The sequence below is a fragment of the Chamaea fasciata genome, unplaced genomic scaffold (assembly GCF_029207755.1).
Source record: "Chamaea fasciata isolate MVZ Bird 193981 ecotype frontalis unplaced genomic scaffold, bChaFas1.0.hap1 SCAF_10, whole genome shotgun sequence".
Classification (NCBI taxonomy): Eukaryota; Metazoa; Chordata; class Aves; order Passeriformes; family Sylviidae; genus Chamaea; species Chamaea fasciata.
Window position 1 is genome coordinate 30,261,855 of NW_027094095.1, and position 12,831 is coordinate 30,274,685.

A 12,831-nucleotide genomic window follows, 5' to 3' on the forward strand; every position below is an offset into this window, starting at 1 on the left:
GAGCATCAGCTGGAGCATCATCTGGAGCAGGGGCGCTCCCAGCTCAGCTCCAGTGAGTCACTGATTGCCACAGCACCCAGAGGAGGTCACTTCTGAGGAAACCCAAGTGCTTTCATGGGGGTTACTGCATCATTTGAAAGGCAAATGAGTGGAAGGATTGTGTGCAGGGGAAGGCAGATTCCCTTATAATCACCAATTATTAGCATCGGGATGCTCTATTTACCACCCTTCCACTAAATCTCCTTTTAAAAGAAGATCCCGGATAAACATGGGCGTGAATAGACTCATCTTGGCCTTCTCATCTATTTAAAAGAAGAAAACCGCACAATATCTCTTCCTCAGAGGACTTCAATGTTGTGCAGTGGAGGTGCAGCCTTAGAATGAGGCTTTGGGCCTGAAAAAGGAGAATAAAAGTGTTGGTAAAAACTCTGTTGGTGTGAAATGGTGCAAGCCCTGGAGGTGATATCTCTGATATTATGGACCACAGTTACCCTGGTTTTCAGTCGCTTTTCTTGTGACGGTTCCCTTGATTGTAGGAAGAAGTAATTAATGGGTAACAGTTTCTAAATGCCACCTGCTCAGGCTGAAATGGTGCTTGAATCGGATTGTTGGAGGCTCTCATTATCCCCTTCTTCCTGGATGGGTTAACAAGCAGCAGCAGGAATTTCCACCTTCCACTGTAAAAAGCGATGCGAGGGACAGGTGGGATTTAAGGAGAGGCTGGGAGAGAAGGAGAGTTTCCTTCTGTGAGCTCAGGATGAGAGGAGCAAAACAGCATTGGAGCCTGAGCTGGAGGGAGCAGCGAGGAGAAACTTGGAGATCCCAAATAAGAGCCCGGATGCCTCACACAAAACAAGAGGAAAGGGGGAATCTTCAGCTTTGGGTAAGAATATTGTCTGAGGAGAGTTTAAGGCCTGCTTGTTTTTCACTTGAGGTGGGGTGAGCTGCGTTTGTCAGGGTGTGCAACTCACGCCTGGGCTGTTTGTGGCGCCTGGTGCACGCTCTCTCCCTCGTGGAATTTAAAGTAATGTTAAGAGTGTTTTGGCTGACAGTATTTTGGGGGAAAAGAGGCCGTGGAGCTCTTTTTCTTGACTGGGAGAATTGGTTGAAGTCTGCCAAAGGGAAAATAGGAATGCTGAGTGTTGTTTCTCTCTGCGAATCGTCACTTCAGGTTCGGTAAATGATTTCCAAAGGGTGTACGTGGAGCCAAGTGCTGCCAGAGGGATGTCAGAGGGATGTCAGAGGGACACTGGAGGGGATGCTGGGTCTCTGGGTCAGGTGGGGAACTCTCTCTGCCCCCAGGTTTGGAGATGACAACACTTCACAAGGATGTCTCTCATCACCTGAGGGAGGGGGACTGGTGAGATCAGGATCTTTGGCTCTTCCATTTCGATTTTTGCATACAACTGCCCTATTTTTCCCATGCTTGCTGATCACTGAGAGAAGAATTGCAACGATTTGATGGAACTGAAAAAAGCATTACAGCAGTACTCTTAATTTTTCTTTAAAGCTTATGAAAATGGATGAGTGCATCACTTTTGAGATAAGGTTTGAAGAACCGTCTGCCTCCTTGGAGCTGAATAGAGGGCTAGTGGGAAGATTAAAACAATAAGCTTATTATATTATTAGTAGTGGGAGAATTCTAAACCCCATTTGTTCAATTATGGTCCCTTCAATATGCTTATTTAGGTTCTTGTAAATTGTAATCAGTAAATTAGACGTGCTGCCCTCACAGCTCTAGGGTTAGCTTCCAAGGGACTTCCTACGTTATTTTTATTTTTTTAATGTCTGTAGTGAAATCGAGAAGGGAACTGGTTGCTTGGTATGCAAGGTTGGCTCTGTGCAGTGGATGCTGCCTGCATTCTGATGTCTGGCACTACCCAGTGAGGAGCAGCGGCCGTGGTGCTGCAGCGCTGCTGCCTGAGCTGTGCTGGGGAGGGCCAGGGCTGGAACCAGGTTTTGTGCCCTGGGATGAAAATGGGAGATAAACGCATTAGAACGAGCGCAGGCTGATAAATGAGATCTCCAAAAGCCAGCATATGCTGCTAATAGAGGTCTGAGGCAGCATGAGAGGGATGGAAAATCCTCAGCATCACCTTCAATATTCAAATATCAGCTGTTGTCTCTCTGCGTGGTCTTTTCCCCCCCTTTTCTTTTCTTTGTATTTTGCCGTGACATTTTTAATATTGTGCATTTGGTACTAAACCAGAACACCTCGCTGAGTCATCCTGAGCTTTTTCTTTCCTCTTTTTACCTTTTCTGGGTGGACTCTCATTTGCATCACACAATGACACCGTTTTCCAAAGCAACACCTCTTCCCTTTCAGCTCATTTAACTGGAGATTTCAGCAGGTTTGGGAAACAGGCTCTTCAGCCCTTTGGAAGTGCTTTATGTAGCTGTCATTTAAAGAGCCCTTTTGCCTTCCTGAGAAGTGGTGTCTGGTGTTGCAGATAGATTGTGTATTTGTTGCAGTACTAGATCATGCAAACTCCAATATCCTGACCATATTGTCCCCATTTATTTCTTTTATCTCTCTGCTTAATATAATAGGACTAGTGGCTGAGGCAGGGAAACATATGCAGCGGCATAATAGCGGTTTGTTCGAGAGCAGTTGTCTTCCATTTCCAGGGTTTCCCTTTGAAATGTAATTGTCTGCTAATATAACAGGGAAATATCATTGCAGGAGCGATCACTAAAGCGTTTACTCGCGCTTTTGGCTCAGGCTGCATCTGTGTGGGGTTTTTAAGAGGAGCTGGCTGCAGTATTAGCTGGTGAAATATCCTTGGTGGGATGTGTTTGCAGAAGTTGTGATGGGCATGTTGTCACCGAATGTGGAAACAGCCCCCGTGTAGTGCCAAAACAAGAGACGCCGCGTCCCATGTGTGATGCAGCAACAACAGAATTACAATTGCCTCGTGTAAAGTGTCTGGTAATGAAGGCAGATAATGGAATTCTTTGCAAAAGCAGATGCTAACTGGCTCCCCCAACCCTAGGCAGGGAGCTGAAAACTGATACCAGCTGGAGGGGAGAAAAAACCAGCTGAAAAAGGCATTAAAAAAAGAAAAAAAAAGATGCCTTAGATGCAGGTTTGTTTAAGCAGTAAATACTTGTTTAAAATAATCTTTTGAGATCCTTATTAAGAGGCAAACTGAGACGACCGTGACAGTGCTGTAGGAAGTCAGCTGGATGCCCAGAGGATATTTCTATGCAGATTGGATGAGTAAGGCAGCACCGCTGGGAATTTGTTGTCATTTATTGCCTGGCCAGGACATCCCTTCCAAGGGCTGAACTGCAGGAGATGGGATTGGAGAGAGCCAGAACCTTCTGTTGTCCAGGGAGGAGGCAGCCTGTGCTAGGAGAGGGTTGATTTTAAAAGCTGGGGTGTCTCTGCTTGTCCCTTCTCCGGGACAGCGGTGCCTCCTGCCAGGGTGGAAATGGGGCTGGCACGGAGCATCCCTCCCTGGTCTCCCTCGGTTTTACCTCTCAGTCACCTCAGCCATTGCAAACCATGCAATAGTTGCTTTGGAAATGAATGTGAGAATTTAGAATTAACAGGGCTCAGTCCACACAGAGGCTTCCTGCTGTTGTAAGTAAGGGATTTTTTCCAAAAAAATAACGCAAGGGGGAAGACACTTAAAAAAAAAAAACCCAAAAAGAAACAACCCCTTAACAAATAAAGCAACCAGCCCTGGAGTTGGTCTCTGCTTTTTGCCCAGATAAATTTTTTCTTTGCCCAAAGATTTGTTCCCACAATGGTGCGTTTTGGCACAGCTGGAGCACAGAGCTGGGATTCAACTCACCAGGCCCAGCGTGGTCAGACCAGGAATTTTAGTGGGGTTTTGTCCCATCCCAGGCAGTTGCCCAAACTACTGATTTTTGAAGGACTGAAGCTCACTTTTAGTTTCAACCCAGCTCAGAAAAGAATATACATGTGCTTCTGAACTGCCAGCATTTCTCCCATGTGAGAAAACTCATTTTGGGGAGGAAGCACCGTGGAATTACAGACTTACTCTGGGTCTCAGAGGCACTTTGTCTGCAGGCAGAGGCTGGAGCAATTTGTGTTTGCAGGGCTGCTCGTGCTGGGGAATTTCAAGTGGTTTTACTGACAGGCCAGAAATGAGTTTTGAGGCAGTCTCTGAAGATGTGCAGCTTCATCTGCACTGCATTTAAATGCGTGTGAGTTCCTTGCTCCTTCAGCTTCTGCCTGTGCACCCGGCTGTGAGTTGTTGAAATTATGCTTGAGACGTGTTCCTTGCTCCTGGCAAAGAGCAGTGAGATGTGTTACCCGTGTACGACAAGCAGTGGAGGGAGCTGTTGGCAGAGAGTGATGGACAGCAGCCCTCCAGCTCCAACTCTTGAGTTTTAGCCACAAAAATGCAGTCAATAAGAAACACCCTTTTCTGCTGGTGTCCTGGGCTGGGGTGTGCTGCAGCTTCTTGCTGTGCTCTAATGAGTTATTTGTCTAATTGTGGTGGGCAGCAAATGTCTTAGAGCTCTTCAAGTCTGGACTTGGCCTTGCGGGCAAAGAACCCAAACCTCAGCACTGGGAACAAACCGGGTGTGGCTGTATCTCCTTTGCTTTCAGAAACACCATTTTGGAGACCTTTCCTGTCTTTGCTGCTCTGTTGCTAAGAAGACAGAAGAGTTTTCAAATCAACGTAGCAAACCACACCTCTGATTACATGTTGACCCCATTAGTTCAGAAATGCATTAAAGAACCATGCAGCTGCATGGATTGCCATTTAACACAGTTATGTGAATTTTTTATGCTATCATATAATTGATGGTAACAAACGAGCTTTCTAATTTTTATTCTTTTTTTTTTCTTTCTTTTTTTCTTTTTGTTTTTTCTTTTTTTTGGGTGATGTTCTGGGTTTGTGCAGACCTCTGTTCGGCTTTAGCAGCTTTCCAGGGATAACGTCTCACCCTGACTATACACCCTGGGGATTTTGAGCGTGGCAGGAAAATGCCAGCCTATAAATATGAGGGGGGGGGCTGGTTGGTGCCTGTGTTGCTCTCATTGTGGTTAATTCTTTTGGGTGCAGCTGGAGATGGGAAGCTGTTCTCCATGTCCCAGTGGGCTCTGCCAAGGCACAAGGGGCTGCTGCAGCTGGAACAATTACCTAGGAAGGGCCCTTGGAGAGAAGAGCCACTGGGAATGTCCCACGTTCAGCTAAATCACCCTGACAGCACAGGGGCTGTGGAAGGAGCATCTCTACCTCATCTTCTTTCTTCTCAGCAGTTTTTTATTCACTTTTGGTTGCCTCCCTCTCACCTTCCCCAGCTCTTTTCCCTCTTTCCCGTTGTCATGGGAACATTCACTACAGCAGTTAAATCATACTATTAAAATATGCTTCCCCAGGAGAGTGGTAGTAGCTAATATTGATCTAGCTCCTGCTGCTGACTCAGGGATATGGCTGAACATATAATATCCCTTATTTCTCCTTTTCATGCATAATGCAGCAGTGTCTTTCACCTTGGGCTCTGTGCTAAAGGTGACAGCGAGCCACAGGGATATACTTGGACTTGCTCTTTCAAATGTGTGGCCCAGGTGAAGGGTGCAGGTGGTGGTTTCAACTGGCCTTGAAAATCTGAAAAAGGAAAGCAGACAGGAAAGAACTGCCCTCCCCAGAAATGGTGATAGATGTTTGCTTGCCAGTGGTGAAAAAAACCGTCCAGATTAACCTGTCAGCATCCCCAGCCACACTGTGTGCTCTGAATAACTTTGTAAATGCATCGAGCTCTGTCCCAGGAACGCTTGAAATGCAGATGAAAGACAAATAAGTACCTTAATATCAGGTGAGGCTGCGTTTAAAAATGCAATCACTCATCTCCATTGTCACTGACATCTGCTCTGCGTAATCAGCCCGTCGAGGTAAGCAGAGCGTGCTGAGAAGATTCCTGAGTCACCAGGAGGAAGCAGAAGGTTTTACCTTGAGATGTGAGCTTGCAGTAATGTTGGAGTCATTAAGTGCTTCAGTTCCCCGCAGTGGTTAATTAACCAGCTCGAACTTTACGAGAGTTTCCTGAATTTGATAGGTTTTGTAAGGTAAAGGTGCCTCTGGAATTTCCTTGTTTACCCTCCTTCCTGAAAAGTTTGGGTTTGGAACCAGGCTGTTGTACAGATAATTAAAATAGTGTGGGTTTAATGTGAGCAGTATTTGCAGCTGATGCTGCATTTTGCTGTGTGACTGATACACACAGAGCAAAGGGTATTTTAGAGTCTGTGCTGAAAGGACCTCTGTTAAAAACACTTATTTGCTGAGAACCCATAAATTTCTGGCATTTCTGTGTGTGTTGTTGAACATCTGCGTGTAACTCGCTTTGTGCTCTAACTCCCTTTATGTTTTGACCTTCCCAGAAAAAATCAGGCAGAGATATGCAGATCTCCCGGGAGAATTGCACATTATTGAGCTGGAGAAAGACAAGAATGGGCTGGGGCTCAGCCTGGCTGGCAACAAGGACCGCTCCAGGATGAGCATCTTCGTGGTTGGGATCAATCCCGACGGCCCCGCGGGACGGGACGGGCGGATGCACATCGGGGATGAGCTCCTGGAGGTAAAACTGGGTCCTGGATAGACTTTTGGATGGTAAAATTGTGTCCTGGATGAACTCTGCGAGGTAAAATCGTGTCCAGGATGCACTTTGGGGATGACCAAATTGTGTCCTGGATGCACTCTGGGGATGAACTCCTCGAGGTAAAACTGTTTCCAGGATGCACTTTGGGGATGAATTCCTGGAGGTAAAACTGTGTCCTGGATGCACTTTGGGGTTGACCAAATTGTGTCCTGGATGCACTTTGGGGATGAAATCCTGGAGGTAATTGTTCCCTTTAGCTCCCTTTTAGGGAGGGAGAGGCATCTTGAACCTTTATTTAAAGCCTGCAAGTGGAATTAGGTGGCTGAGCGAGGAGCTGTGCTGATTTATGCCAACTGAGAACTTGGCCTTTGGCAGGTAAATGTGTTTGCAGTGAAACAAAAATCACTGGCCTGTGAAAAGCAGTGTCTTGTCAGCAAAGTCTGTGCTCTCAGCATGTTCACAGGCTCTGCGTGGGGAGGGGCTGTTGAAAGGCAGGAAGGGGACAGTAAATCAATCCTTGGAGTGCATGTGTGGTTTACAGGGAAATTCACACTTTACATTAAAAAAAAAAAGCCCAAACCCCCTCAAACGTCGCCATATGTGTTTTTACAGATGACAGGGATATTCCCCATCCTGAAAATAAATTTCATGCTATAATCTGTTTTGATCTGTTGCAACTTAAAATACTGATTTTCTTTAGTTGTGTCTGGCATGAGTTCACCCACAAGGCAAGAGAGCTCGTTAGCAAGTGGAGAATTTTGTCTTCACCTTCAGCCTGAAAACGCAGCTTTTCCTTCGCTTCATCTGGGGTTCTTTGGGCTGTTGCAAAAATGACATTTTCCTGCGGTACCTGCAGCGATTCCCCAAGTCGTGATTGCTTCAGTGGTTTAAAAAAATCATCAGTCCCTGGGGATCTTCCCCTTGGAGAGAGACTCTCACTGAGGAGCAGGGATATGCTGACCTGCTGCTCTCTGTGGGTGGTGATGCTTTGGTCTTTCAGCAACTCTCTGTGCAATCGGAAAACCACCTCTTTTATATATATATATATATATTTATTTTTTTTTTTATTTTTTTTTTTCACATTTCTCGACTCGAGAAAGAGCAGTTTGGCTGCCTGGGGGAGCCCTGGGAATAGTCAGAATTGTCCAAGCATTTGTCATTGTCTAACAGTTCTGTAATTAGGGGGTTTCAATACACACAGTACAAGAAGGACTTTTTTTTTTTTTTTGGCTATAAAAACACCATCATCTGAAGTTGATTTCATTTTAAGAGTGAGAAAAGGTATGAAAGTTTGGGCCATAGCAGAGTAGGGTAGAGAAAATTGCTTTCTCCTTCAGAATGATGCTTTTTCTATCCCTGATGCTGGATTCTAATGGTGAAAAAAAAAGGAAAATTGTTAAATTTTGGGTGTGTTGAAAGAACTCGTGGCACTGTTTTCCTCTGTATATCATAGGTAGTTTCTGGTAGAGCAGTTGAGCTAAAGTTAGGTACTAGAAAGAGGCACCACCTGAGATTAATCACATCTACCTCAAGTACCCCAATCACATGTACCTGGGTTTTGCATGGATGAGCCACGTTATAAGCAGCATTTCCCAAAGTGATGGTGTTGCCCTCATTCCTCTCCCTGTTAAGCTGGAAATAAAATGGGGTTTTTTTTTTCCCTTCACTAGAAGGAAACTGAGATTCTGCATCTCAAAAATGCCAAGATCCAAATAAAAACTCAAGGAGACTTTAGTAACTACCTTGTTTATCTTTGCAGTCCAATTTAAGATGTGCCACCCGTGGGCAGGAGTTCAGTTCCTTACAGGAAAGGATAAATTCAAACATCCTGCGCTGCAGAGGGGTGGGCTGTGCATTAGCCCTGTGCAGCGAGATGACAGAACTCGTGTCTGGTTCTCACCTGACTGCGTGTTTAAAGTACATTTGCATCTGCGTCTTTAATTACACCTCAGCTTTCAGCACTGGAACGTCTCAGCAAGAGAAGGGATTCACATCTTGGGAAGCCTCTGGCATTCCTGGGATGCCCCAGTTGGACAGTCTCGCTCCATTAGAGCGGAGGATGCCACTGCAGGGTGTGCAGATTATTCCCTGTGGCTTTAGACGGAGTTCAGGTTAATGGGATGGCCATTTAGACTGATAGATATTACCTGTTCATTTTTCTTTTGAACTGGAGTTTGATTGGATTCAATTGAAGGATGTGGGATGCTGCCAGGCTGCCTCAGGTCCTTATTCATAAAACCTTTTGTTGCTGCACTGATGGAATTCCAGCTCACTTTTAGCTTCTGCAAACAACAGCAGCCTTTTGGAGGCATGATCCTGCCTCGTCTTCACAGCCTGCCACTGAGGGAAATGCAGGCCACATAAAAAACCTTCACGTGGTGGTTATTTTTCAGTACCTCTTCAGTGATGTATTTTGGATGGAGAAAACAGCTTTTTGAGGGAAGAAGGCCCTTTCATCCTACTTTTATCCTACTTTTATCCTACTTTTATCCACTTGGGAAAACTACTTGGGTCAGGATTTGATGCCTGCGCAAAAGAATTTTATTTTTTTTTTTTTTTTCCCCCCCAGGACACAAGTTCTGCTTTTCTGCTCTTTTTCCGAGCAGAGGAACCATCTGTGGTGCTCCTGCCTGGCTCTCATGCTGGTTTGGTGCAGGTGTCTGCCCTGCTTCGTGCCTTGTTAGGCTGGGCTCAGTGCTTGGGCTGATTGTGCCCAGCATGGCCCTCAGCAGGTTCACCTGGAGCTGTACCTGTGCCTCGAGTCCTGCTGCTCCTCAGCTCTGCATGGGCCTGTCCTGTCAGGAGCTTTTGTTCACGCTGGATAATCCACCCTGCTATTATTATTATTATTATTACTATTATTATTATTATTATTATTATTATTACTATTACTGTCTCCCCGTGTGAGAGTCAGCTGAGTTCTATTAATAAACCAGGCTGTTCAGAGCCCTCTTATGCAGAATTCCTGATGTTGGGGTGTTCTGCCATCTCCCTTTCTCTCGGGGCAGGATTTGGAAAGAAACTGCTCCTGTGGATGTGGAGTTTTCCCTGCCCATGGCAGGAGTTGGAATGAGATGAGTTTTAAGATCCTTTCCCACCCAACCCTTTTCTGTGTTTTATTCCGTGAGGCCGCAGCGCCTCTTGAAAGAGTAAAAGCCAATGTTCAGAGTCAAAAATCACTGTAGAAGTTTGCCTGTTGTCCGTTCTGGACTGTTGCCCGAGAGACAATTATTACATTTTATTTCTTTATGCCATTTTCATCATAGCTCAAAGCCAGAGAGCTTTTGTGCTAAATGCATTTTTATTGCTATTTTATTTTAAGGTGCTTAGATAAAGAGAAGTTGTGCTGTAATGATATAATAGATACAGCACTATTTTGCCCAAGTAAATGAGCTCCCCAGCCAAACTCACAATGCCGTTTCTGTTCTAAGATGTGGAGGATTGGCATTCGATTCTCAGTTTATTTGTTGTGGAATCACAGAACGCAGTCACGGAATGGTTTGGGTTGGGAGTGACCTTAAAGTTCATCTCATTGCCTGGACAGGGACACCTTCCACTATCCCAGGTTGCTCCAAGCCCTGTCCAACTTGGCCTTGGACATTTCCAGGGATGGAGCAGCCACAGCTTCTCTGGACAAACTGCCCCAGTGTTCTTTTGGTCATTCCAGGAGAGGATGCAAATCCTTTTTTTATTTTTGTGTGCTTTGTATGCAGGTTTCCTATCCCAGGCTGGGTTTGGGGGGTGATTTCCAAGCTGGCAGCAGGTAAAGCTGGGAGGGGGAGGTTGCTGGGCAGGAGGGCACAGGCAATCTGTGGCTTCCCAATGTCCTTTCTCCACACTCCCCAGGTGGGGAGCCACAGGGATCAGCTGCCAGCTCAGCGCAGGATATTTTCTGTCCTTACGGATTTTACGGTCTGTTGATCACTTTAGATGATGCACATGTTTGAACATGTGCCCAGCAAGAAATTTGGTGAGGAGAGGGAAAATTCACTTTCTAATTAGATTTTCTCTCCAATTTTTTTTTCCCCCCCCGTGCTTTTGTTATTTGGGAGCTTGGTGTACTTTATGGGGTTTCGGCATATAAAATTTGACTGATAAAAAAAGGATTTTAAAGCTTTCTCCATTGTTTCAGAGAGTCTGGTTGTATCTAGAAATGCTACAATTCCTGTGGTAAGAAGGAACCCAGTGCATTGTACAAAGAAATAATTATTGCAGAAAGCTAAGCCAGTGTTTTTACTAGCTTTGGGGTATCATTTAACTTGATTTTCATAAAAATCAGATGATACTAATTTTATGGATTTCCATTACTGCCACGTAGTAAAAACAGTGTGGGTTGGGGTGTTTTTTTTTTTTTTTTAATATCCATATCTAATGTTTCTCTTCTGCAAATTAAAGTTTGAGAAGCAAACAATCCTGGAGATTTTTCCCTCTGAACTCAACAGCTCGGATTTCAGTGCGTTTGTACTTTCTGCTACTTCAGTGCATGAAACTGTAAACCAAAACTTTTGTAGGTGAAGGCAACAGTACGTTTGGGATCTGTGATTAAATCTGCCATAAAGCAATGTGTGATTACATTAAAGGCTGAACTTGTGTGCTGACCTGACCTCGTACCTGCAGCAAGTTTTTATCTTTCTCTGAGCTCTGCTGACTTTCCAAGGAGTTATGGGGAGAGGCATTTAAAGAAGAGTTGAGGTTGATTTAGATCAGTTTATTTCTTTTGCTTTTCTTTTCTAATCTCTACTGCAAAAAGTAAAGCACAGATTTATAGGTTTTGACTCCCAGAGTACTATTTGGTTAATCTGACGTGTTACTTTATTTAATTTGAAAGATTTAAAATGGTGTTTCTTCTGAAATCCTAGATGTTCTCTGTTTTGTTTTATTGAAGTAGGCTTTGGTGTTTTGCTCATCACTGTGGTATCTGCAGCTAACAGAGCATTAATTTATTTTGCAAAGGCAAGTGTACTTTAAAAAAAAAAAAAAAAAGAAAAATTAGTACTGGGTGTAATAACTCTGTAGGACAGTCCAAAACCTTGTGGAGATATATTACTTTGATTATGCTTTCATTTTGGAGTAATTAAATAATTATAACTTAGAGACTCAGCTCACAGCTAATTAAATTTTGGACTATTTGATACACGCAGTGAATAGGATTAATTTAGCCAGAGTAAAGACTATAAATTTTAATCTAAGAAGTCTGCTGTTTAGGAAAATTGATGGTAATTTAACTAAATCCAAACAATTTGTAAGGCATACAGTATTCCCAGTGAACAATTTATTCTCGAACTTAGAGAAATTAAGTCAACAAACTCACTGAAAATTTCAAGTTGAGCTTGAAGCCGGAATGCAGCTGAGCATTCATTAATTTTTGCCACTGGAATTTTAAATTGATGTTTGATTAATGAAGCAGGACCCAGGATGTTGCTTCTCACCCTGCCTTTTCCACCATGGCAGTTGCAGACAGAACCGTATTAATTCTTTGGGAATGGTGATATTATTTCCTCTTAGACCTTTCTTCAGTCCCTCTTTGAACAATAAAAGACTTGGTAGGTAAAAGCTTTGCACTTCAATCCCAACGAGTAATCAAGTGTTGGGGTCCTTGCATTGTCCTTATTTAACTGATGAACTTGCATCATGTTTTGACCTGCTGAAAATAAGATTTGTGAATATTGCCAATGTGTCTGACTAGCCCCTATCACACCAGGCTGGGAGACTTGGCCTGTTACCTCTTGTTTGAATGAAAAAAAAGAAATCCTTCTAAGATCACAAACCCAGTATCCAATACAAACATCTGCAGTAACAAAAATTCCTTCTATAATCACGACTAAATTGTTCCTGGGCTCCGTTGTCGTTATTGTTTTAAGCAGCATTGGTATATCAAATGTGAACGTAAATATTATGTTGTAAATTTAGAGTGGGAGGAAAAAACTGCAGTATTGAAGCATAGGACTGTTTAGGTTGGAAAAGTCCTCTAAGACACAGAGTCCAATTGTTCCCCCAGCTCTGCCAAGGCCACCACTGCCCCATGTCCCCAAGTGTCACATCCACAGGGATTTTAAATCCCTCCGGGAATGGAGACTCCACCACCCTGGGCAGCTCTGCCAGGGCTGGACAGCCCTTTCCAGGAAAAAAACATTTCCTTCTAATCAATCTAAGTCTCCTCTGGTGTAACTTGAGGCCGTTCCCTCTCCTCCTGTCCCTGTTCCCTGGGAGCAGAGCCCGACCCCCCCCGGCTGTCCCCTCCTGGCAGGGAGT

General features: G+C 44.3%; 1 protein-coding gene across 5 annotated transcripts in view; it reads left to right on the forward strand.

Moving 5' to 3' along the window:
- PATJ (PATJ crumbs cell polarity complex component) overlaps positions 1-12,831 on the forward strand; it is a 139,959-nt gene that overhangs the window by 77,789 nt on the left and 49,339 nt on the right. For all 5 annotated transcript variants that reach the window (XM_066192938.1, XM_066192940.1, XM_066192941.1 and 2 more), the window contains exon 27: positions 6,362-6,558. In XM_066192938.1, coding sequence (XP_066049035.1) covers positions 6,362-6,558 — 197 coding nt within the window. The remainder of the gene's footprint in view (positions 1-6,361; positions 6,559-12,831) is intronic.